General features: G+C 36.9%; 1 protein-coding gene across 3 annotated transcripts in view; it reads left to right on the plus strand.

Moving 5' to 3' along the window:
- Positions 1–27,821, plus strand: part of Cped1 (cadherin-like and PC-esterase domain containing 1) — a 257,384-nt gene that overhangs the window by 72,390 nt on the left and 157,173 nt on the right. For all 3 annotated transcript variants that reach the window (XR_001230879.1, XM_005402311.2, XM_005402312.2), the window contains exon 5: positions 26,526–26,658. Coding sequence is in view for 2 of the 3 variants with exons in the window: in XM_005402311.2 (XP_005402368.1) it covers positions 26,526–26,658 (133 nt within the window). In the remaining variant the exon portion in view is untranslated. The remainder of the gene's footprint in view (positions 1–26,525; positions 26,659–27,821) is intronic.

Consider the following 27,821-nt stretch of genomic DNA (forward strand, 5'->3'; position numbering starts at 1 on the left):
TTGTGTTGAGAAGTCTGCCATGATTCTGATAGGCTTTCCTTTATAGGTGATATGTTTCTTTTCTCTTAACAGCTTTTAATATTCTGAGCTTTTGTTGAGTTTCCAGGATCTTGATCACTATATGTCTGGGTGTAGATTTCTTTTGGTTATGATTGACTGGAGTTCTATATGCTTCACTTATCTGGATGTCCAGTTCTTTTACCCTGCCTGGGAAATTTTCTGGTATTATTTCTGCTAATAGTCTTTTTATGTCATTTGTGTTGACACCTGCTGTTTCATTAATACCTATTAATCTGACATTGTTTTTCTTTGCTTCATCTTGCAGTTGTTGAATTGTTATTTCCTGGTTCCTTGTTATTTTTTAGAGATCCGTCCTTTCACGTTCATTAGTGGCAGTGCTGTCTTCAAGGTCTGAAAGTCTATCTTCAGCTTCGTTCAGGTGGTTTTGCAAGCTTTCAATGGAATTTTTAATTTTCCAGATATTCATTTGCATCTGTTTCATGTCTTCTAGTTCTTTTCTATATTGTTCCCTGAAGGTTTCCATGAGTTGTCTATGCTCTTCTATTTTCTTGTGTATGTCATCTTTGGATGTGCTGAACATTTCTTTCATTATTGTTGTTATTTCTTTTCTCACCTGAGACATTATTTCTGATCTGATGTCTTCTATGGCCTGATGGAGTTGTTTCATTACTTCACTTGCTATCATTTCAGAAACTTCAGGTGTATGACTTCCAGGCTCTTCTGTGTTGATGTCTCCTGGACTTGTTTTATGTGGAGGTCTGGGATTTCATTTTGCTCCTTCATTTTGTCATTTTTGAAGATCCAGAGGCTTCCTGCACTGTTCCTAAGAGTGCAGCCTCACTCTTCTGATTGTGTGTGAGTGGAAGGGAGAGTGTCTGCAGATCCACAGTGTTCAGAGCAGACCCTGTGCCGGTGAGTGTGGGCAAGGTGGGGTCCCAGATGTTCCCGACCTTTCTTGCATTCAGTTGGCTCCCAGGCATGTGTGGGAAGGGTGGGGGAAGCTCACCAGAGTTCCTGACACTGTCTGGAGTCTAGCCCAGCTTCCACAAGAGTGGGGGGTATGCAGGTTGTGTTTACCGAGGCCTCAGATATTGCCCAGGACAGAGCCTGCTTGCCACACTGGAAGGGGAGGGTGAGGGTGGGTTCCCCGAGGCTGCTGACTCTGTCCAGGTTTCAGCTGAACTCCCAGGAGGAGTGCGAGTTGTTCTGGCAGTGACCCCCATGGTCCCAGAAGTTGTCCAGGGCTCCATGTGCCTCATACACTAGTGGGGTAAGCATCAGAGTGGCTCACTGGGGTTCCTAAGGGTGTCCGGCATTCAGCCCAGCTCCCCCCAGACACACTATGGGTGTGACCAGTAGCCATCGAGGCCCCAGAGGGTTTCTGGGGTTCTGCCTGCCTTCCATGGTGGTCAGGGAGGCACCACCGTGCCTCACTGGGCTTCCTGAAGTTGCCTGGGATTCAGCCCCACCACTCTCTGGGTTTCTGCCTGGTCTCAAGCTCGTGTGTGGGGCCAGCAGCAGATCTCCTGAGTTCCTAGGTTTTTAAAGTCTGTTTTTCCTTTTTATTGTCTGTATTTCAGGATGGTTGGGTCAGAATAGTAAGTATTTTAGCACTGTAGTTAGCAGAAGAGAATCATAGCAGTGGCGACCTGTTTATGATTTGAAATAATTATCAGTTCAAAAAATTTACCCCAGGAAGTCTTACATAATTTATATTTTACTTCCATAAAATTAAGAAATATTTCTGTCTTCTTTTGCTTTTAAACACACCTTACTCTTAAGAATGTTTATAAAGTCTACACATATGTCGTCCTTTTCTCACTGGCTAGTATATTAATATTCTTTTATCTCTGTGCCTAATAATATTTTCAGGGAATATAAAGTCTTTTCAATGGAATTATTTCTTCTATCATATTATCTTTCTGTAGTTGAAGATAATTTTTCTAGATGTGTAATTTTAAAAGAATGTACAGCATTATTTTCTGATAAATTTTATAAACAGTAGCTTTTGTACATTGTTACTAAGAATAAATGATATGTAATATAAATTCAGTATTCATAAAACTAAAAATATTTTGTTTGTTGTGAATGATGAATATTTAATACTGAATTTAGGTTAGGTAATAACATGTCAGTACCTAAGTATATGGTATTTTTAAAAAGGTAAGATACTAAAACTAAACATATACTAAATAATGGAGACATTTTATTTAAAGGCAGACTAGCTCATTCTGTTTTAAGCTGTGTTTTATTTGGAGGTTGACAGAGAATATATTTTCAAACCAGAGAGTTTTGCTTTGCTGCCTGTTTATTAGCTGTGTGACTTAACTTCATGGGGTTGTTGAGGTTTTTTGTTTTTTTAAACCTGTAAGTAGAGATAAGAAGATCTAGTTCATAGGTTTAATTTTAAACCAATTAAATTCTCTATCTATGTGTATTTGTTTATATATAGCTTTATTTAAAGAATAAAGCATATTCTATATCATACCTAATGCATAATGCTCAAAATTGTAATTTAATCACAATCCTAGATTCAAAAAATCAACAAGAAGCCTCATAATAGTTAAGATTTTCTCTCTTGGTATGATTGATTATGCCCAAAACTTTATGTTTCTGTTAAAAACCGTGATGATCCCAAGTCAACCTGCCTCAGTTATGCATATTATCAGAGGACATGAGATGCCTGAATTACAGACAAATGACATTTTCATTTATGACAATAGCGGTGAGCAAACTACAAGCATTTGTAGCACTCCACTGAATTGAGGTTCGTCTCCTGGCCAGGTGACATTTCTGTACTGAGTGGTGTGCCTTTCAAGAGAATAACGCGAAGTTTAGGGAGTATGAATCTTTTATAGTGGGCAGTGACTTTGGCCCAGAGGAAGATGATAGTTTTGTTAAACTAGACAAAAGCAAACACCCTCTTTTCTGAAGTGCAGTACTGTCTGTATTCTTCACAGGTGTCCACTAAATAAATATCTCTGTAAAGATGGTTCTGAACAAAAGTTATCAGTGCCTGTATGCAAGATGTGCAGAAATACAGAGGTTGCATAGAAGTGTCTCCAGCACTTTTAGAGAACATGTGATAAGTTCTACCTCTGAAGCATGATCAATGCATAATTCTGAACAAGGTTTAAAATGTGGTTGTGCTTCAGTTTACTGATCTGTGAAAATACTGAATGTGGTCAGGGTCAGTAATGCAGAGACCTCACGTTTCCACTGTACCATTTCTCCACAGAGACTTGCTGTCCCAGGCTTATCCTCAGCAGTAGGTAGAGAAAAGTTGCTGAGAAAAGAGGATGATGACACCAGTGAAGCTGGGTGGGACCCACACGTGTGAGGCAGGACAGTTTGGGCGAGTTGCAGAGGAGCGATTGGAGACGTGTAATATAGTCTGTTCCTTCCGCAGCCAAACACAGTGTACCTGACCTTAGACTTGTGACTCACACAGAAAGATACACATCCATGGAAACTTTACTGGCCGCACAAAAATTTATTTTTATCTCGCCATGTAATGCTTTGCCTTTGAAAAAACATTTTATGGTATTTAGCTAGTCCAAACCTGTTGCGAATGTTTCTTATAAGTTTTTTTTTTTAAGTAAAAAGAATTACTTTCCCATATTTGAACTACAAGTACAAAAGAGAACATCTGGCAACTGTTTCAGCTGGGCTGTGAGTTGGTATTTTTCTTGTTTTTAGTGCTGCATCACCATCCAAGAAGTTCTGGGGAGGACTATGCCACATTTTTGGCCATAACTCATTCTTTCCATTAGTTCGATCTTAGTTCCAAGCACTGCCTCTCATATGAAGTTTGAAATATACCAAGATTTATACTCGAAGATGACACTTTGAACATTTGAGGATCTATGTGTTCATTTTTCTTTTTTTTTTTTTTGTACAGGGAGTTGAACTTGGGACCTTGCACTTGCCATGCAGGTGCTTGTGCCACTGAGCTACATCCCCAGCTGTGTGTTCATTTTTAAAATAATATGTGAGTGGGGCTGGGGATTTAGCTCAGCAGCACAACACTTGTCTGGCAAGCACGAGGTCGTGAGTTTGATTCCCAGTACTGGAAAAAAACAAAACAAAACAAAAATAATAATAATATGTGAGTACATAGAGAAAAAGGGATGTAAGAGATAAAGTTTAGCACTCGTGTTGAATCTAATGATGGGGCTTCACAAAATTTCAGATATTTACTAACAAATAGAAAATGCACTGTGAAAAGAAATTATTTTAAAATATCTATCAATAGTAATTCCTTAATGGAAGTGGCACTGACAATGACTTTTTAATATTCCAAATCTAATATTCTCAGCAGAGAAGGCCAATGTTTGTATGTTCTCAAACACCAATGCCCTCTCTGTCTGTTTCTGTGGAGTCCTTGGTGATTCTCTCATTGAGAAGACTCTTGCTTTCTATGCTATATGTGATTACATTCTTTATGCAAAACATTTTTTCCCCAAGTAAAACTCTCATCTCTTTAGTATGACTGAGCTCAGCAAGGTAGTAGCAGAAATTAAGCTGGTGGAACTAATTCAGACTAAATTACACTCTCACCCTAGTCATAAGCCTCTTAGATATATTTGCATTTTGGTGAAAGAAACTTGCAAACCAAATAAATTTCTAATTGGTAAAAGTTCTGGAAGTACATTCATATCCCATTCAGTACCTCACCAAACCATCCCCAAAGCCTACTGAATCCGTATACTTCTTCTTCTTTTTTTTTTTTTTTTTTTTTTTGGTACCAGGAATCGAACTCAGGATGTTATGTTTGCCAGGCAGGCACTTGTGCCATCGAGCTACATCCCTGACCCCTCGGTGTACTTTTTATCTCCACAATGACCAGTCTAGTCCACTCAGCACTCTCACTTTCCTCCTCCTTTTTCACTCCTGTGTAATTCAGCCCTTATCCAGACTGTAACAAAAGAGTGTTTAGTCCCACCCTTTCATCAAAAGATAAAAGAAGCCTATTATATCTGGCCAGAGAAGTCTATCTAGGGATGGAATCGAGGAGGCGCAGGTCACCAGCCTTCTGATGCTGTGGCTTTCTCGTTGGGTAGATTTTATCTGGAAAAAAAAGTCAAACACAAAATGCTTACAGGGATCTAATGTATGACATAGCAAATCTGTAACAAATGCGGCAGCTCAAGAGGCTAGATAATAGGTACCTTCCCAGGGTTTGGCCTGGCATTAAATGTAAAAACAGAAAATAAGAGGAGTTGAAGGCATAGCAGAGGACCAGGCAGTACCAAGTGTCCACAGCCAGTGTGCCTCAGCAATGCTACAATGTTGGAAATCTAAAGAAAATAAAATTCCCATCCTTTGTTATCCCTAGAGAATTTAGTGACTATTTGGTGCTGTCCAATGTCCTAGTCCCTCTTCTCTCCCCTTCTTTTTTCTGTACTGCTCTATACTCATTTCCCTCAGCTTATTAAAAAAATATTTACACCAGTGGCATTACTTTTTCTAAAACATAATGTCTCTTTATTGGGGGAAATGCTTGTCATGTACAACTTTGTGCATCGCGATCATTAGTGCATATTAATTGTGTGAATACATGGGTTTCTGTGGGATGTTTCTGTCATATGTATGTCATACTTTGATCACATCTACCATCCCTTGGACCCCCTTTTGCCCTCTTCTCCACTCATTTCTCCAGCCCTCTTTCCATTCCTAATAATCCATCTTCTACTTTTAGGTCATCTTTTGGGTTGTTTCCACATTTGAGAGAAATAATATTTGTCTTTCTGGGCCTGACCTATTATATTATTACATTTCCCCAAGGCCCTAATAACTCCTGCTTCCATTACGCTCACAGAATAAAAACTTTGCTAACCTTAGCATCTATTGAAGCTTAGCTTTCTACTAAAACCTCAGCACTGGCATTGGGATGGATTGTCAACCTCTCTATTTTTCTTACTGCTATTTACCAATCCTGGGATCATTTATCATACTCAGTCAGGGAGGTACCGACTGCATTGTGCTCCTCCTCTCCACTTCAGCTCTGCCATCGTTCTTGGCATTGATGTTTATATGTTTGACCCCCATAACTCCTTGATCTCATCATTTCCACGATCTCCATCTCACTTCCACTCCAGTCTCCCCTTCTGTAATCTTGCTTGGTCACCTGTGTTGCTCAGAACTCTGAAAGCTTGAACTAATGAACTACCCTGTAGCCACATCCTTTTAGGCTTTACTACTTCAGTGAGGTCCCAGACTGAGTCTCAGCCTGGAGACTCAGGTGACCCTACTGATACTTGCAGTTCTGCCACTGTCCCCAAGCCCACTAGTCATTTTTAATCACAATTTCTCCTCGCCAAACCTGGCCCGTTTTGCCACCTATGTCTTCTCTACACCTACCTGCAACGTTGATATTTTCCTTCCACACCTACCCTTGGTCTACCAACCTAGGAAAATCCTACAATCTGATATCTTGGCTTCTTTACCACAGACATTGTACTAAATCACACAAGTGTACTGTTCTTTTTCTTAAGATGTATTTGCTACATGGGTGAAATGAAAAAAATCACATTGTTAAATTGATTGTCAGCTCAGCCACTATTGCTAAGAAAATGACTAGTGGTTTTCTCTGCTGGCTAGTGGCTCCTGGAGTAACCTCTCCCAGTTACTCTCTAAAATATTTATGAAACGTATGCAAAAGAAAAAAACTGCTTCTAGAACTCACAGCACAGAAGAGTCTAGGAAGGGTTCCTAGGCATTTGAAAGGTGATGGAACTAAATTGTAGTTCTTGATACTTTGTTGAATCCATAAGAGTGGAAAAGATTCACTGCTCAGTCATCAGCATGTATTTCAAGAGAAAAGCCAGCAGAGTGTTCTAAGAGATTACATGTGGCTTGTGAAAGAATGTCTTCTTAAGGAGTTTTATCCAGCTGTCAGCCTGGCTGGGCAAATTAGACACCAGCAAATAGAGCATTAATTTGTCTTTCAACCAGAGACTTGAGAGAAGCCAAATAGTAGGCCAAGGACACATTCTTTCAAAAGGGAGCTTTTAAGGAAAACAAATATAAACAAGAAAATAAATGTTCTAACTTCACTGATATAGTTACTGGGAATAGTTCTTGCAAATATTTTATACTAAACATTTAAAATACTAGTTTTGTAGACACTGACTGAGGACTACCTTCAGAGTGAAGTCTACCTAATTCGCAGAGATGGATTTATACCACCTTTCCTCTATGTTCTTATTGTAGCTAGTGAAAGCCTCCTTTATGGCAGAGTACCTTCACTGCATGTGTTTGTCTCTTCACTGGGAAGAGATTCCCTAAATGTAGGACCATATGTTTTTACCACCCAAGTTCAGTGCATGATCATAGCCCCTAAAGTATAATAATACCTCTAATATTTTTGAATGTTGGAGATAAATAGAATAACAAGCATGCTAATGAAGGGGTTCGGTGTGTGGCAGGAGAGCCCTGCCAGTCATTAGAGGGGCTTGTCTGTGCTTAGACTAATTTATCATTTAAGCAAAATGAACTCAATACTGAACAGATTCCATGGGGCAGAGAATAGCAGAAGTTGGAATTACTGACTCATTCTTCCAAGTCTTAATTACCCACTTTTAATGGTAAGATATTCACATTTATGAAAGAACCAGAGAACTGTTCTAATATTAGCCATAAGCAAGGTAGAACAATGTTAACAAAATTCATGATATAGTAGCAACTTCTAGGTTACCTTTGTGCCCTAGAGCCTGATCACCTCACTGTAGTGGAACAGAAGAGATGGAACCCTTCCTCATACTGTTGGTTGATCTTCATGCATGCGGGCTAGAGATAGACAAGTGATTCTGTCAGGCAGGTTTGTATTTCTGTACTGTTTCAACCCAAAAGTGTTTGAAGTATTTGTTCACAATTTCTTTTGAGAGAAGGTAAGTTCTAATTGCCAGAGAATGGATCAGGGAGACAGTGGTAGAAGGTCTCTCTCTTTACTGATCCAGTGACTTTTAAGTACTTCTTACAGATCAGCTTTCTGGGAAATTGCTTCATCCTAACGGTTCTACAGCTAGAATGGAGGAAATAACTCTGCCACTTTTTGCTGACTATTGTATTTTAGTGCATTTTACCCATGGATCCTGTGAAAGAAAGTGAAGTTGTATTGGATACAGCCAGACAAACTAAATCAGGAAGAAAGAGGATTGATTTAGATTGTAGTGGATATGGAGTGATTTTTTTTTTTCTTAAACTCTAAAGTCTAAAACTTAAAAAAAAAAAACAAAACCAAATACTTGGAAGTCTCCTACAATGCAACAAGAAACAGAATTCCTGTAGTTAGCAAAGGGCAGGCCTTCCCTCCTCCCCTTCTTTCTTCTTTACTTTTCCCTTGGCTCTTTTTCTCCGGCTGACCCCCAAGCACCTGTATTCCTCCTCTTCATGTATCCTTTCTCTGTAGCTCATGTTAACGAGGGTTATTTCTCTCTTTGTTATGTTCCCTCACTTATTTTCACTAAAACTCATTTGGGATTTGTGATTTAATATGTAATATTGTCTGCTACCATTTCATGTAAAGATTTCTTATTTCCATTTATACTAAAATTTCCTGATGGCTAAAATCCTTCTTCATATCATGTGTTTCTACTTTACCTGAAATATATACATAATACATAGCCGAATGAGAACATTTTCATTTGCAAGTATGAAATCCATTCAAACTAACGTACAAAAAAGTATTATTTCTGTTTAACTAGAAATCAAAGGTGGATCTGCCTTTGAGCTTAACTGGTTTAAAGGAGAAAGTCACAAAATCTCTCAATCTCAATCTCTCTGTCTCTCTGTGTCTGTCTCAGCTTGACTTCCTTAAATATATTGTGTTCATTCTTTCTTTGACAGGCTGCCAGCTACTCCCAGTTCAGGAATATAACCACTTTCCTTCCTCCCAATTAGATTTCTCTGTAGGTCACCAGCCTATTGTGGTCAACACTATGACCAGGAGAATAGGCATGGTCAGGCTGAGGCTATTATTCCTAATGTCAGTATATTAATTTTCCAGGAATGCCATAGCAAAATACCACAGACTGAGTAGTTTAAATAACAGAAATGTATTTCTCACAGTTCTGGAGACTAAAAGTCCAAAACAAGATGTCTCAGTTTTTTCTGAGACCCCCTTTCTTAACGTATAGATAAGTGCTTTCTTGGTATAAATTCATGTGGTCTTTTAAGGCGTTGGTCTAAAATTTCCTCTTTTTATGGCACCAGCCATATTTGTTTAGGGCTCACTGTAAGGAAACTCATTTTACCTCAGTTACTTCAAAGATCTTATTTCAAAATATAGTCTTATTTTTAGGCACCCTTAGGATTTCAGCATATGACCTTAGGGGGACACTATTCAGAGATGGACACAGGAGTGAGGGTGCTATGGTTGGTAAGTTTGTTGGATCTACTTGGACAGGTTAGAACAGATCCCCAAGGAAGAAATTGATAATAGACAGAAGCAGCAAACACCTATTATGTGTTTGATACACATTTATTGATTGGGTATGGTAAAGTCCCATGCAGTTCTTCAGACAGTACTAGTACCTTCCCAGAAATTATTTTAGAGCAAAAGAATATTAATCTTTATTTCCTATTTTTAGTATCAAGAATCCTGGTATGTCTTCAGCTATCCAGATCCCCTGTGCTTGTTTCTAGAGAGATGTGGCTTTCTGTATCGTGCCTCATGTGCACTCAGATTGTACCACTGCTGCCCAGAGCTGGCCAGTCTGATAAATCAATGCATGCAGCAGTACTCTCGGTGTGCATTTTTTTCCATAGAAATACTTTAACCCAAATGAAAAGCTACTGATGAGAATTTAGATGTGATTGTAGCTCAGGCAGAGGTCCAAGGAAACTGTTGAATAAGGCATATGCCCTGATCACCCACACAGACTAACCTGCCCATAAAATTCACAGCTCTGCCTGCGAATCACAGATATCTAAATTAACTCATCACAGCCAAAATCAAATGAAAAATTTTGAAACAAAATGATTGCATAGCCTTGTTTCGTTCTTTTCAAAATGAAAAAAAAATCAGATTATCAGTTACTTTTTAGTTGGAAACTACATAATTCTTCTGTCCACTTGGAAATCCAAGCAGTTATTGTGCTATTTCCCCCATGAAAACCCTTCCTGAGTCACTGTGTGTGCAACAGGTATATTAGGAGTTAATCTGAGGTCTTGAGAAGATGCCTGGAAAACATTACTTCAAAACAGATGAGAAACTTCTTACAGCAATGGCCACATGTTTTACCTTTAAGCCGTCAGGGGCTACCCTTGGGGATTACAGAACTGGGGCAATAAAGGTGCCGGGCACAATCAGGTTCCAGTATATAGCTGCTGGGGTGGTGAAAATTCATTGTGAAACTTACCTGTTCTGTGGGTAAACTTAATATGCAAAAGAGAACTGTCCTGTGCTATGATTTTCATGTACACATTCATGCATTTTAAAATTTATTCATTTAAAAGAGAGTGGAGGGAGGAAGAGAGAAGGTGGGAAAAGGGGGAGATAGATTGAAACACAGAGTTAAATGAGTATTGGAGGATACAACACACTGAACCTCAGGTCACTCTCCCAGTCTCCCTCCCAAATTTACAAGTGTTGCGGGGAAAAACAGTGTTAGCAAGTTTGAAATCTTTCACGCCTTTTCATTTACTTTCACAGAAGCCCAGGGCCTTGCACTGAGATTTGATTCACAACATATCATCAATATTAGAAAATAAAACTGTACTGCCATGCTGCATTAGCTGAAATGTAGACCATGCCATAAACTGTATGTTATAGAACATGTTACTTGTGACAGGTTGATGTTTGTTATGACTCGTCTCTTGAGCTTCTCATTGTAAGCATAATTAATAACAGAATTTATTAGGACTAATACATTGTAACAAACATTTAGTCTTTTCTAACCTGACACAACCTGTTGTGTCATGAATGAAGACATAATGAGAGTGGTAGCATGCTGTACACAAAGTGAAATACATTCATATTCCTACACAGAATTTTAGAATCCTTCATTTGCTGTTGAAATTGTGATTAAAAAGGATGCCTGTCCTGGCAGAAATATAATTAACTGAATAATGGAGTAGCTTTGGAAGATGTTTTGCTTTTAAATGATAGTGTGGGTGTGCTCCTGTCTGGGAGAGAAGCACAGAGTTGATTGTAGAGTAAACCTGTTTAAACCCTATGATTCATTACATCAGCAAATTCTGAGGTTCTTTTCTTTAAGCCTCCGCTAGCACCATCTAACGGTGAAATAGAGGACTCTCTCTTTTCTTCTGAGTCATTTTAATTAAAGACATCATAGAATCCTAGGAGCAGTGCAAACCCAGTGTCTATATACTCATTTGCCCCACAAGCAAATGTGTAGCATTTCCAAAGGGAAATTTACCCCCAACAGGATAAAAAGCTGATAATTCATCCATATTAACTGAATGGGCCTTTTCAAGGCTCTGTTGGTCTCACCTTTTTCTGAGTAGCTGTGAGATTGTATATATTGAGAAGAATTCGAACCTGTAAGTCTTCATTTACAATGAGGGCAGAAATCTGGAGTCTTGTGATTTAGGATGACTAGTTCTACTTCTATCCAGCTGCTAGATAGAAGTTTGTGATTCTAGGGAAAGTACTTAATGTATTTGTGCCTCTGTTTTAGACTTGTAAAATTCTTTTCTAGTAGAGTTGTCATGAAGATATTTTATATAAGAATAGGTATTATAAATCTCTAAAGTAATATATAAGCTATCATTTCTATATTACCCAGGATTTTCCTAAATTTATTTGTGAGAAAAATTAAATAAGGTTTTCAGTTTTCTACATTAATATAAAACAGTCACAACAATATATATTGTTCTTTTTAGAGGCATTCTGGTTTAGAAAGAAATAAGCCAGTAAATATGACTTAAAGTTGTAGTTAAGTACAACCACTAAACAGAACTCACATAAATTTGGAGCTTGTTTTATATGTAAGTATAGTGGGGCTTTCTGATTTATACCCAAAGATTTTTATGGAAAAACAATAGCAAGGTATAATATTAATTTTGTACTTACAATATATCTGTACACGTCAGCCTTTAGTCTACTTTCTTTTTTTATGAAAAAACAAAATAAACTTTTGTAACCAAATAATAAGAAAATAATAATATATATTACACTGTGTATCATTATCTTTAAATTAGTTACTCAGTACAAGATATAACCCAAGAAGTGTCTTACAAAAAAGAAACAAACAGATAAGACTAACTTCCTTTTCAATGAACTAAGATAAACTATTAGTATAAATGAAACAAATTAGCATATATATAGAAATATATTTAAAACCACAGAACAGATAATTTGGGGAAGTATTTGAACCCCTCACTGCTTCATACTTATCTTCTATTTTACTATATTATAATTTCTCATATAAGAGAAACTATGCAATAAACACTTCTCAAAAGAAGTACAAATGGCCAACAAATACATGAAAAAATGTTCATCACCACTGGCTACCAGAGAAATGCAAATTAAGGCTGCATTGAGATTCCATCTTACCCCAGAAAGAATGGGGATCATTCTTTTAACCCTATGTATTCTTTTATGGCCTGGGTACTTTCACGCCCTTTTTGGATGAATGCATGGAAAGCACCTGGGCTACACAGCTAGAGAGGAGCAGATCCTTATCTATCCTGTCCTGTCCTATACTACTCTTACGATAAATGTGAACAAATACACTATATTTTAAGAGTGTATTATAATGCACAAAAATAAGAAAGGAGCTATTTAAAGGAAAGTATTACATCTGAGCCCAATGAGACATTGAAGTTATTGACCTAAATATTTGTGCTTAGGCAGAGTTCAATATATTTGCCCCAGGCAGAAGGTTGTTTTGTTTCATTTCCTTGTAGTGTGGGATTGTTGTGAGGGAACTCAGCAGCAGACGGGACTTGTCAGCTTTTGGACAGTCAGAGCTCCAGTTCCCAGTGTTCACCAACATGCTTTCTCTTCGTGATCTTGCTTATCTTTTATTTCCTTATCCATGTTTGATGTATGCCACATACAACCTTGCTAGACAGTATGGAAAATCTACCATGACACACCCCATCCGACATACTGAGGGTTGGGAGTGGGTCAGAGGTGTAGAGCCACAAACTCCAGGTCTGGGCCTCTAGAGTGGTAATGATACCTCCTTGGGCCGGTTGGAAGGATCAAGAATTAGTTGTCTCGGCGTTTTTTTTTGTTTTTTTTTTTTTTTAATTTTAAAAATAAAAGGAGGAAAACATTAACAGACAGACAGCATTTTACAAAATAGCAAAAGAAAAGTACAGACAATACAGAGTTACAAACAAAGTGATAGGAAATTAACAATGCTTGTTGTATTACATATTGATATCTTCAAAGTGGTTTCTCATGAAAACAGATAGAGAAATGCAATATTGATCAATCAAGGACTCATTAACAGTTTCTTTCAGCAAAGAAACAGAAGACAGTAGAACAGCTATGTTAACTATCCTGTGTATACATACATTCAAAATTTCTCCTTCTTTCCCTTCTCTTTTCTCACATCCCAGTTGCCCTTTACCCTTGAGTGTTTTCCTATCATTTCACAATGTCTATTACACCTCCGAGTTTAAATTAACTCTTTCAGGTTTTACACTAGTGAGACAATGCAGTGCTTGCACATGCAGATCTGATTTATTTCACTTATGAGTATGGTCTCTAGTTGCGACCATTGTCTTGGCGTTTTGAAGCTGACTTCTGAAGGGTTATGTGATAGCTTTTAGAATTCACTAATTGTGTTGCTAAATTGATTTGTGAAGCACCACTCTGAGAATGTGCAAGAAATGAATGTAAGTAGAACCAAAGTATGTTTTATGGGAAATACATTATTTTGGCAGAATTAATAGTTCTTGAAAATAGTGTTCCATACTAATGATTGGCTTGACCTGATCACACAGCTGTGGGAGCACAGTGGAAGATGCAGAGTGAGTCAGGCTCCATGTGCAGAGCCCATGTGGGCCACTTGACAGTCCCGCGTTCTTGGATGAGTTTCTTGCCTTCTCCATGTCTGTCTGTAACACAGAGATGCTTATGAATCTGTCTGTGGAGGTGTTAGGAGGATAGACTAAGTTAATGCATTTAAATTGCTTGAGGCAATGCACAGAGGGAACACCTCACAAATACTATGGTGTGATTGTCATTTCTGTACACATCTCTGTAAATACTAGTTGATAATTAGTAGTTACTACTTTCATCCAGTTTGCTGAGATCCACGTTTTTCAGGACTTACAAATTTGGATCCTCAAATAGTGATCCTCGAATAGTAAATATTTATTTAGTCCTCCCTACACTTGTGATTTTCAGACCCCTTTACCTTACAGTCCTATTACCAAGCACTTCTGGTCATCCCAAAACAATCTTCCCATTCCTATGAGATTTCATTTTTTTTTTTTAAATAGATATATTTGTTGAACCTGGTTGATGTGGAAGGAAATATCTATAAATCACCCACATACCTAATATCCACAAATCAGTCTAATGTTCCAACTACAATATAAAGGACAAAGAGGAGAAAACTCATTTATAATGTGACAACTTATTTAAATATGTAAATGGTTATACATGATGACATCAGAATCTAATGAAATACTCAAATGTTTCCACTCATAATATTTAGAACCACCACAAATGTGACAGCTAGAAATCCATACTGGTGTGGTTGTGTTGTAGGGAACATTCCATAGGGTACATTGCTGCTGTGATGTGCCTGTCTAAAATGATGAACTATTCTTGGGAAAGTCACAAATAAAACAAAGCTCAGTGCTTCCTTGCTTGACCATGGAACTGCATACCTGCAAAACTCATTGTATATCAATACTGAGAGAAATAAGTTTCAATGTAAAACTGAGACAAGCTCTGATTTAAAATATTGTAATTACCAACAGGTCTTTCATCCACATCTGCATCACACGAGACATTCAAAAATGGTGTGTAGGATGAGGGACAATTCATTTTATAAGATGCTATTTAACATAGTAACAGCTATTGCTGTATGTCCACTGCCCAATGAGAACAAAACCCAACTATTTAAACAGATTCTGTGCTTTCTGTCTTTCAGTGTATCCTAAGTAAATGTCATATTTGTCCTTCTTGTGGTGTAAAGCTAATATTCATGTCCCTCATTTATTATATCTCAGTAACATTCCTGTCATATGGTGCCCCCAAATTCTCCTGTGCTGTAGAAGGTGTGTCCTGTGTGCTCCTGGACACACGCCTCTCATTTTTTGCCCTGTGGTCATCTGCTGCCAATGCCCTCCTCTAATCCCCCCCCACCAACGGTGCCCTGGGCCTGGAGCGCCATGCGTGGAGGCAGGGGCTGTGCCAGTCCACATCTGTGCTGAGGGGCCATGCCCAGTGGGGATACCAAGCCCAATGCTGTCTGTGTTTCTCTCTTGCTGCTAACGCACCTATTGGTGTCACATCCCTTTGCTCCAGCTGTGGCCCTCCCATGGCCTGAGAGTCCCTCTGTGTTTCCACAACTGGAATAAATAAAACAGAAGCAAATCAGCTTTATCACTTAGGTAGTCAAAACTTTATTTTATAATTTTTTCATAATATTAAAAATTTTTCAGTACTAGATTTTGTTAAGTATTGTTTAAGCTCTGGACATAAAACCTGAAGAGGGGTTTATGAAATCTAAAAACAACATGAGAAAAGCTGCTCTCCTCTTTCATGTCATCTTGTTATCTTGGGTTTTTCTTGCCCTGTACATCTTCATGAGTTAGGACAGGTCCTTGCTATTGCGCCTCACTCACCGCTCTTCCAAATCCAGGCTGGCCGCTGAGGATGGCTGGGGGACACAGGTCAGCTTCCCACTAATGCATCACTATGCGGTAAGGTATGACTGGAGTAACTTATAACGAGAGAGTATTTTGCCATCTTGTGTGACCACAAAACTTAAAAGAATAAATATAAGTGGTTTATCTTTCTTTTCTTATTTTCAAAGGTTGTGGTGGTATGCTTAATACCACTGAATTCTAACAATGTCACACTAGACTTGAAATATTTCTCTTAGGCAGGGTTTAGATACAGAGCTGTATTTATCTTCAAGCGTAAAGGCACCACTATTTATATCCTTGTGTTCCAAATATTGCAGAACCAAGAAAGTTTATTTTGAATCTAAATAGAGAGCTAAGAAGAGGGAAGATATGACATGCTTAAGTAAACTAGTTATGCCTAATTTGTCTTCTTTAGTTCAGTATTTTATGTTTCTGTTTTTATATCCAGTATGGGTCAGTCAACAGTCAATTCTAGAATAGCTTTGTATCCTTAAGGGGAAGAACTTTAAACTGTATGCACCGCAGACTATAATAAAATGCAAGATGCCACCCACAAAGTGACATTTAAAATTCTGCAATTATATAATTTATTGATAAATCTGCTCATCTGCTATGCCAACAGCAAGAAACAGGTATACTTTGAGTTCTTAATTAAAGAAAGTTTTACCTGTTGGGCAAATCTTAATAGGCTGTTTTGCTATTTGTAAACTATTGAAACAATATTTTAAGTTGTTAGTGGGTAAAAATACCTTAATTGTATAGAGTGTGGCTCATCGGGGGGAACAAAACTGGGAAGGAAAAAAACAAAACCTAAAGGCTTAAGTCACTTTTGCAAACCTCTGGCCAGAACTATGTGTCTTAATGTCAACTCAAACTTCCAGGACTAATGGAAGCAGTGGGGTTGACCTGGGAAAGCAAAACTAGATTTAAAGGCTAGAAGAAAACACCAACTAAAGATCAGCTTCTCTGAGAAATGAGTAAGGTGCAGAGTAGGTGAGATGTGAAGTGCCGAAAACCAGAATTGCAAATCACTTGGTGGATAATGGTGGCCTTGAACTTTTGTCACTTTTCACTCTAGGTCCACAGAATTGAATGAATTCTCTTGAGTTAAACTTCACTGCTTGGGGAAACTTCATGTGCTTTTTCTTTAAATCTGATTTTGCTTGGCTACCAGTGACCCCAGAACCCTCACAGGGGTCAGGGGGTAGTCTACAGCTAACTCAGGCAGTGGAACAGGGGACTGAGCCAGTCATGGCAGGGGACCTGGGCAAAATGAGCCTTTCAGAGAATGTGGGGCATTATGTTGTGTTAAGCAAACAAATGAAAACACCTACCTCTAACAACAACATAGCTGTCTCCAAAAGCTTTGAAACATAAATTAAAATTTTAAATAGTTTTTTATTTATTGGTTTTGAGGGGGCAGAGTTGTAGGAGTTTTAAACAAAATGGTGATAAAGTCTTATTCAACACATAGATTTCTGCCAAATTCTGTTTTTATAACCTCTTACGTAAGCAACTCCCTCTCGCTCACCAACATACCACCCTGCACAGCCTCTCTCTTCATTGGTGACTTTGTTTACTCTTCTCTTTCCAACTCACTTTCATAGATTAATTGATGTATTTTTAATTACTACCCCATACATCATAATAAAGATTCTTGTTTCCAAATAAGCCTGTGTCCTTCTTTCCTAGAAGGGGAAGAAAAAGAGGAACACTTGTACTTCTATAGTTTTCACTGTTACCAGCTCCTGAATTCTTTCTATTACTTATAATTTAAGCTCCTAAATCTAGCTTCCATTGCCCACATCTGCACTGCCAAAGGTAACAGAGTTCCAGCGGTTATCTCTTGACTTTTAGCCCCTGAGTAGTACCAGATCTCAACAGGATTTTTAAAGTAATGAGTACCCACCCTCATTTACCGAAAATGACTGGGGCATAACTGGATGCCACAAATCATTTTCCCCGAGTACTTAATGTGTATGATAAAACCTGCAAGATGTAATTGACTTCTTATCCATCCTCCATGAATTCACAGGCATTGAAGTGGCAGTTTTTAGCAAGCAGGAAGTTCAAAAGCAGGATTGTACACAGGGACACGCAAGCAGCTGTGACTGAAACAGTGTGCTCATGTGAAAACCCTGAAGCCAGGGTTGGGCTACATCAAACTTCTGTAAAATAACTCACATAATTCAACAATTACACTTACATAGTCCTGAAAGTACAAGAGATACGAGAGATGGCTGAAGAAAATTTGAAGAATAGCTTTTCTAGAAATAGTCTTTTACATTTCACTTGAAATGAAATGAGCTGGCTTAAATTCTATCTGAGGAAAAAGACAGATTAACATCAGAGGTTAAAATTCAGACAAGAATAGGAGGAAATCATTCAAACCTTTAATTACTCAATAAACATGTCAAAGGAAGGCAAATTTTTAGCTCTATAAAAGTCCTTCCTCTTTTGGCTCAATTAATTGGTTAATTCCTTAGTTGTTTAGGAAGCATAAAAGAGGTCAGAGGTAGCTGGCTAATGATACGCTTAACTTGCTCAGGTTAGAGCTGAGGCGCCCTTTCAGGAACTCTGCTCAGGTTGTACCTGGCCTCCAGCTCACACTGTGGTGTCCTCAGTTGATTGGAATTGGCTGCTTAGTTTAACCTGACCCCAGCAGATTCCAATCAAGTTTCTGGCCCACTGGAGAGAATAAACCTCAACAAGATGATTCAGTAATACTACGTTTGCTCTGTTTCCTAATCATAAGTCATTTCCGTTATATTTCCATGATCCTCACCTATTTCTGTCATGTGAATCTTGAGCCCTCACTAGAATTCATTCTGATAACAGAACTAGCCACCATGTTAACTATGATCTCATTTTACTCTGGGAGTCACTTATGAAAACCCTGACATGTGATACCACATTTACCTTCAAACAAGGTAGAAGTAGAGAGTGAGTTGAAAGTAATACTATATGTAAGAGGAGGCCAGAAAATAGCAGGTTGAATTGTGCTGTGAAATTGCCATTAAAAAAGAGATATGTTAATGTGTGGTTTTACTTAAATAAAGGCAATGACTTCCCTGTGATTTTATCTTACATTTAAATTAGGATTGGCATCAATATATTTAAAAAAGAATTTAGACTCACTGCTATGGACTTCTAGTAAGTCATTAGTTATTCTGATGTAAATTATATTAATAATACTTCATAGTTTGGTCTAGAAAATGTGCCTGAGGAAAAAGTTTAATATTAATCAAGTGATTAACTTATTTTCATGGTGTGTGGACTTAGGCAGCTATTTTATTGTCATATTTGTTACACTAGGTATATTAATATTTGTTGGAAATTATGTTTCAAATTGTTATTAATGATGCTCATTAATTTATAGCAAATTATTCATCTTGGGCCTTGCTGAAGTAGTATCTTTACTGCCATTTTCCTTTCTTAAAAAGTTTCTTTCCCCTGGAAAATTCATGCAGAAAAATATCAAAGGAAAATTAAGGTGTCATAAAGTAATAAAGCAATCTTTCATGCTGTTTGGTCATTGCAGTGAAATCATAGGGCAAGGAAACTGAAGTAGTAGTCTAGACATTGCTTTTATTACCAAGGATAATGTTCAGAATCCAAGGTTTTTATGTTGTCATGGTCAAAACATAGAGGAGTCCATGGGAAAAATGGTTTTGTAGGATTGCATGACTTTGATGCCTCTGAGAAGGAACTGAAAGGAGAGCATTTATGGCTTGCTCTTCCTGAGTGCTCAATAGGCATTTGATTGATGGGTTGGTTAGCTGGTGAAAATTTTATACAGTGGCAGCGCCTTTAAAACACAATGCTGTGTCATTGATCTGGTCATTTTTGTAGGTTAAATTGTGTCTTCACTTAAATCAGGACATGGACTACATCTTATTTCCTCTAACAAATTGCAAGATATTCTTTTTTCCCATAGTATTGCAGTCCTATGCTACTTGCATTTCTAATTTGCTATCACCCTATAGGGTAATAGCATACAAAGATAATCTGAAACCATAGGGAGGAAATTATGATGTCAGAGACCCATAGGTAGTAATACCATAATATCTGATCCTGAGAAATTATTGAATTGCCTTAATTATGTTGTAATCATGTGTAATACCTTTATGTGTTTATTATATGCATCTTCTCAGCATAACTCTGTCCAATACTATTTGCATAAAATAAAGGTAAAAATGTATTAAGATTTGATATATTCAAAATATATATAAATCCCCAAATTGTATCATTTAAATTGAAGTATAAGTCTGAACAGGGAGTTTTGTCTGTGTATCTGTTGACTAAAAGCTAGTTCTGTTTAATTGGTGTTGTTTACAAAGACATCTGTGTTTGAACAAAATACAGAGGAAAGGGCTTACATATTTCAGGAACTGGATCTATCCTAAGTTTATTTTCCACCGACAGAACATAATACAGAATTCCTTTAAATTCCTTAAATAAGTGAAACATAAATGTTTTTGGTATATTGCAAAGTGAACCAGAGGAAAGTCACTAAAAAAGAGGATGTGCCTTTATAATCTACTTATCAGTAAAGATACTGGTTTTAGTTTTTTTTTAATTTTTTTTTGTCTTTTTGAGACAGGGTCTCACTATGCAGTTCAGGCTGGCCTTGAGCTCACTTTGTAGCCCAGGCTGGTCTCAAACTCGCAATGATCCTCCTGCCTCAGTCTCCCGAGTGCTAGGATTACAGGTGTGTGCCGCCATGCCTGGTAGGTTTTAGTTTTTGCTTACATATTTGTTCTTATCAAACATACTTCCTGTTTTTTTCTCAGAAGACTAATGCCAAATACCAGATGTTTGTGAAGTACATAAAATAAAATTTAAAAGATTAGCCTTTACCTCATATTGAATAGTTAGAAAAAGTTAGAAACAAAATTTCTAGGCTCTAGAAAACTATTATACTAAGCTATGATTAATAGGAGCTATTTAATATGTTTTTTAATATTTACTATATGCAAAGTTCTGTGCAATGCATGTTAAGGGAATTTCACATTTCTGTCAGCATCTATATGAGGAATGTTCTTATCACTATTATTATTATTATTATTATTTTACAGAGAAAGCTCATTAAAGCTTAGAAAGACTTAGGAACTGACTCATGTTCACATGTGTGACAGACAGGAATGAGTATTTTTAAATGACTATTATTTTTTATATTAACTGTAAAGTATTTTTCACAATAACATTGGCTAGTAACTACTTACAATATGTTGGACAAAGTAGAATACGCTTCTTCATTGGCTTTGCCTATATCTTCTAGGATCTGGATTTAGTCTGTTTGGTAAAACAAATAGAACTTTGGCCCCCAAGTTCATCCTTTTCAGGTGATCCTGTAAAGAGGAGCCTTCCTTTCAGCCTGAAGCTGATGGCTTTCTCTTCTATGATTTCCTTGCTGTCCCTGGGTTCAGAGATCTTTGCCTTCACTAGGCCTGTTAGCCTTAGGTAATTGATCTCTGATTTGTTGATCCATGACCCCTTACAAGTCTGTGTAAATGCTGTTTTTAATATATCTAGATGCCAATATAACAAACATCACATTATAGTGGAGAGAGAAAACCCACCCCCAGCCACACTATACACATTTTCTAGGGCTGAACCATAAGTCTGCACTGTACAACTTGAGTAAACATTCTCTATACCTGGCTTATTCATTGTTTTCATTTCTGTGTTGCCCTGTTCCCATAACCAATGCATATAACCATGTATCATTGGTTATTTGGATAAGAAAAACATGAAGGTCAGTTACTAATCATAGATTTATTTGAGAAACTATATTAAGTGTCAGCCTATGCTTGACACTAGACCTTCAGTGGAGGAAAAGAAGATAGAATCTCTCCTCTCAGAGAGCTTACAGTCCAGTGAACTGAAACTACTCCTCCAAGTACTTAAATAATCCCTCTCCTCCAACTGTCATTGAGTGTTCAAGCTTGTGAGCTTGACTTTGTTTCAGCATGTGTTTTCTCAGCATTTTGTACACTGCTGTAGAGATGAAAGGATGCTTGATATTCCTGAAATACCTTTTTTCATGGCTTGGTGGTTTGCAAAGGGTCCAGTTATTGAGCCTCACACAGACAAAATAGTGGCTGGTCAGCCGTGTGAAGTACAGCACTCATAGTTCCGGAAGATACCTAATATACTGAGGGACTGCATTTAACATGTAGCAGTTGAACTTTATGCACCTATTTTCTCTATAGGTCACATATGGCATATATTAAGTAGAAATGTGAATGACCTTAGGTATCATCTAGTTATCCACTCAGCAGATTGTTTGTTCAACATCCATTGTGCTTTGCCATTGCGCTTTTTCATCAAGCAAGGGAAGAAACAGACGGAGAGGTGAGGGTATTTGTTCTCTTCTAGGCAGTGGCAGAACTTGGGCCATACCTCTATTCTTTTCCAGTTTTATGCTAAACATTGACAGAGTGACAGTGGTGTTACCCCTTTGTTGTTCCTGATCACAGAATTTCTAGCCACTGAAACCTTCCTTCATAGCTAGTATGTACTCTTGCATGGTGTAGTCAAAGAAAGTAGGATAAACATTGCTGATATTTGACCACTGATCATTTCTTACCTTACAAAAAGCAGTTTCACACGGTTCAGCCTAAGCTGTCTCCTGTGACCATATGCAAATGTTCTTTTGAGATCACAGGTAATATTTTTCCATTTCTTTCCATGTGTGTGTATGCACATATACTTGCCAGTATGCACATATACACAATTGTTTGTTTCTCCAGAACTTGTGGTTAATGAGAATACTGGAGCCAAAGCCCATGTTTTCCAAGCGTGATGTTTGTTTGGGATGGTCTCCTTTTCTCCTCCCAACTCACATTAGACCCCTTGCTAGGACACTGTTCTGCACACATGCATCGCATCAGCATGCCTTCCTTTCCTCTGAATCCAGAAAGAGGTCAAGCTGAGGAGAAGAAAATTTGGCTTATTTATGCCCTATCTCCTTTCATGTTGGACTCTAGTGTGGAGCTAGCTGTGTTCCTCTACCTATAGCTATAGCTGTTGCTTGGTGTCTTCTGTAATAATAATAGTGCTTTTCCTGGCTCTTACTTCAGATTTTATGCTTATAAAGGTACGTTTTCTAGGAACATGAGTTATGAGGCTATATTTGCTTAGCTTTTATAGCTGCAAGCTAATTACTAAGACTTGTAAATGCCCTAAGGCAGAAATGACAATGAATATACTTATAAACAGTACTTATTTATACTTCAAATCTCAAAACTAATTATTAGTTATTCATGCTTTTTATCTTCACTAGAAACTCTAAAATAAAAAAATACTAGCTACATTAGTTTCTAATATGGAATGTAAGAAAACATCTGAATGTTTTTAAAATATGATTATACTTTGCTGTTACTTTCATATTAATTATTGTCTATAGGGCAAAACATTAAGTCAAATATAGTATAAATTTGGTATGTAATGTTTGCTACAAATGCTTTCCAGATTTTATTCTTTGTCTATGGTATATATAGTTATATGCCACATAAGAGGAAAAGAATAAATAACCAAAGAAAATATTTTTAATTCACTAAAATAGCATTTTGGTCTGTATTCACAGATTGGCTTAACTATTCCCAAAGTAGTTCATTGCTAGAACAAACAGTTATGGAGTTCATATCATAGACCATCATTTGTGTCCATGCTGTGGAAAGTGAGAAGATTCATGGGAATCATATTCTGGATTCCACAAGGCTCCTTAACAGTGTCACAAGTCCATTAAGTATTGATTGGAAAGAACCAAAATGAAAAGTCAGGTCTCTTAGCTCTGGTTCAATCTTCCTTTGCACATAACTGCACCTCAGTCAGCAGGCGCTCAGTATGTAGCTAAACAGATATTAAAAGGCATGAGAAAAGTAGTTCATGCATCCCTAACAAATGTTTCATTTTTACTCTAGGCGATCAGTAAAGTTGCAGGCTTCAGTACTCTCTGAAATAAGCTAAGAGTGGGCAATAAATAAGAGTACAGATTTATTCACCATATGATATTTGCATCTGAACCTAGTATACATTCAGTCTTCATATTGCGGGGCAGGAGAGCCCTAGATACTTGCAAGGCCCTTCACACTTAATTAATGCCTAAAAAATTTAAATTCATGTTAATAAATTAGAAGGCTATTGGAAGACTATCTGTGTCATAGCCCCATACCCTAGATTCCTTACAAAAACAGCTAGTTTTAGCACTATTTATGGGAGCTTTTTAGGCTCTTTGAATGTATTTAAGGGTCAGAGAGAAGGGGAATAGGATAGCAAAATGAGTGGCTTGAACTGGACCATGGAGATCCTGGAGAGTACATCACATGAAAGATAGGACAGAATGAATGCCTCCAGACACCTCTCTGATTCTGTTAAATATTAACATAGGACACCTGATATTTTCCACAGTTATTTACAAAAGTTTCATAAAATGCAGTTGCAGTTTGTATAGATGTTAATAGAAATTATTTCTAATTTTTGGTCATAATCTAGTGAGATGGGAATGATGTTAGATGTCAAGAAATAGTTAATGGAGATTTTTTTTAAGTAATAAAAAGTAAGCACCAGTAAGCCTCAAGTAATAATAAGGGAACTTTAGAATATATAGATATAAGTATGAGTAAGCAAATAAGGTAAAACTACTTTGATCAACATTCTGGTGTTTAATCACAGTTTGAGGGATTAATGTGAAAATTTGACATATTCCTGGCAATTTTGGCAGTTCTTGCGTTGAACTTCAACTTGGTGTTATAGGTTTCTCACCGTGAGCTAAAAAAAAAAAAGGTGACATAAACTTGTTCTTTTGACATATTTTTGATTGCTTCCTAAAAGACATCGAGGAGCTACCCTGGTGAAACATTTAGTATGTCCAACTTCTTTAAAGTCAGCTGTGACTGGGCTTCTAAGTTGATGCTGTGCTTCTTAATAACAAGGCAGAAGGGAAATCGGGCTAAATGCTATTGTTCTCCTTTTATACCAAAGAAGGCTATAAGTACAGCAGGTTTCTCTTCTGGAGAATCACTATTCTTCCTAGTCACAATTTCTAAGGAAATAAGTATTTCATGAAATCTTAGGAACCTTTATTTTTTTCTGAAAATCGAAGTATTGCATGAACATTTGAAGTTTTGTAAAGTTGTGATTCCTAAGAAATAAATTATCTAATGGCTCTTCATCTGTCACTTCCAAAAGCAAAGCTATTTGAATGTTTTCTTTATTGTGATGTATTAGAACTTCATTAATAGGGAAGTCTTACAAATGTTATTGTTTTTGAGCAAGATCACACTGTGCTGAATAATGAGATATGGGAATACATCGAACAGCTTGACTTCTGCTGACTTTTACTTAAGAGTGTGAAGCATTTTAAATTAGACTATGTTAGTATTGATGAAATGTGCACAAGGGGGAAAATAATTTAAAGTCTTTGTTCCATTTTGAGAGCTAGATAAATTATTTGACTTAAAAATAAAGCACTGTGACCTGGAAGTACAGCTTCTATATACTATTGGAGAAAGTAAAAATAGGCAACATGTTTGGAACACACTTTGGTGATATCTAAGAAATTCATAGTGTGTTTACCCAGGGACCTGCAATTACACATGCTGAGAAGAATCCACCCCTAGATAAACTTGTAAAAGTACACCAAGGTGGATAGATGTATAGGAGTATTTATTGCAGAGATGTTGAAATAGCAAAAGAAAACTGTTACAAAAGTAATATAAATATATAACAAGAGGACAGTTGCTAAATTAAACATGTAGTCATTTGATGGAACACCCTAAGCCATTAAGAAGTATGTATAGAATCATTTTATACATCTTGATATGGAAAGAAGTCGTGAATGGATTAGTAAGGAAATAAGTCATGTATAGGTCATAATGAATTCTTTTTCTGTAATTAAAAAAAATGGAAAAATCTTACACAGAGGTTTATATAGATATATTTATATAAATTATGCAAATTTATATATTGAATAAGCAAATGCATATATTGTTCTCATCCAGATTTCAAAGAGTGGGCATTTAACAATGTAAACATTTGCTTTTGATAGAGAGTGATCCTTACTTTTCTTTCTATTAGATAGATTTCTGTAAAATTTTAATTCCACTCAACAAGTATATGCAATACTTCTATTCTAAACATCAATATGAGTGTTCTTAAGTAACTCACTATTTTTTATTTTATAGATTTAAAACCCAATAATTAATATTTTACAAAGTAACTGGGGATGATTTTTAGGTTTCTGAGATCATGAAGCCTGATAAATTTTAGTATGTACTATATTTTCTGAAAATCAACTCAAAATTTCGGTGGAACAGTTATATCACAAACACAGTTCAGGCCCTACAATTACCATCTTCTTATTGAGAGTACATCTCTGAGCTCTACAGAAGATATGTCAACGTGGGATGGGATAGTTAGGGACATCAAATCTACCTCCCCTTCTGTGCAAGAAATAGGAAATCAGTTATTGGAACTGTTCTCATGAACTATGAAAAGGAACACACCACAAAACAAAGACCCCTCTGAATGTAGTTTCATACTTAATAGATCCAATTTCGATGCAGAATGGAGAGAAAATTGTTGCATGTTTCCTCTGGACCCTGTAGTTTTATGCAGCATCCTATATTCTGGAAGCAAGTCCAGAAGGAATCAACAGAATGACTATCTTCTGCTCTTTTGAATCTTTTCAGAATTGCAACATACTGTGAGTCCTTCTGTGTGTCTGGATCAGGAGGGACAATTACAGCCAAGTACATCAAGTTACCTTTTAAAAACAGTGAAGCCACGCACGTGGAAACCATGGGACTGGCAACGTGAACAGCTGTAAGCTAATCATTTTGAACTGTTCTACCCAGCATGCATTTTAGGAGACAGCTAATGTGAAAGAAAGCAAAGAGCAGATCTGGTGGTGGTGGTGGTGGTGTCACATGTTTGAATTATTAGGTTATGGTATATAAATTATCAGTTATCTTTTCTTAATCTCTAGTTTCTTCCACACTAGTGAAAATTTCTACTGCCATTGAATAAACAGTTGCACTTTTATCTAGTAAGTTACATTAATATAAATGAATCTAAAACATTGACAATGTGAAACTAAAATTTTAACTTCTCTTTCTATTCAAATGGCATTGCCTTAATTATGAGTATGGATGGATGTATTTTTTTCTAACTATAAAATTTTTTGGTGGGTCCCAGGATCTAAAAGGGAATCTGCCAGTATCAAGTTGTTTAAGATACCTCCAGGGAAAGGATTTTAGTATAGAGATAAATTATAGGGAAAAATTTAGAGATTTTAATTATCTTATCTAATGCATAAATGAGTCTGCTTCATCCTATTTTATGGTTATTAAGTAGTATGGCAGCAGTTAATAATATTTATTGAAAATTATATGCATCTTATGCTTACCTAGACTTCAAAAGTTAAAATAATATATTTTTTCACTGATAAATCTTAGATATTTAACATGTACAAGCATGATGAAGACAAGGAAAATAGCTATATATTTTATTCTCACTTATGATGATCATATATTTATTTCATCACAAAACATCAAGCTAGTATGACTTGTCTTTTGGAGATTGAACTGCTTTTTAAATATTTCAACCTGGAAATTGACATTTAATTATCAGGGGTAAGAGGTTTTCGGTAGCCTTAAACTAGTGGGGAATGTATTTTGACATATTTTTGTGGATTTTTTGTTGTTGTTGTTAAAACTTAGCGTGTTTTCGCAGAGAGGGAAAGATAGAACAAAGGTAGGTAGGAGAAGAAGAGCAGAGGAAAATCAGTTTCATTTCTTCCAAACTGTAATTTATGTCAGTTTTCTGGTATCAGTACCAGGAATCTGAAGTCATGCAATAGTGTGACTAAATTTAGTTTTTAAAATCTTTAAGGGGGCTGGGGATTTAGCTCAGCGGCAAAGCGCCTGCCTGACAAGCGCAAGGTCGTGAGTTCGGTTCCCGGTACCGGAGAAAAACCAAAAAAAAAA

Source organism: Chinchilla lanigera, unplaced genomic scaffold, assembly GCF_000276665.1.
Source record: "Chinchilla lanigera isolate Chin_1 unplaced genomic scaffold, ChiLan1.0 scaffold00078, whole genome shotgun sequence".
NCBI classification, from domain to species: Eukaryota; Metazoa; Chordata; class Mammalia; order Rodentia; family Chinchillidae; genus Chinchilla; species Chinchilla lanigera.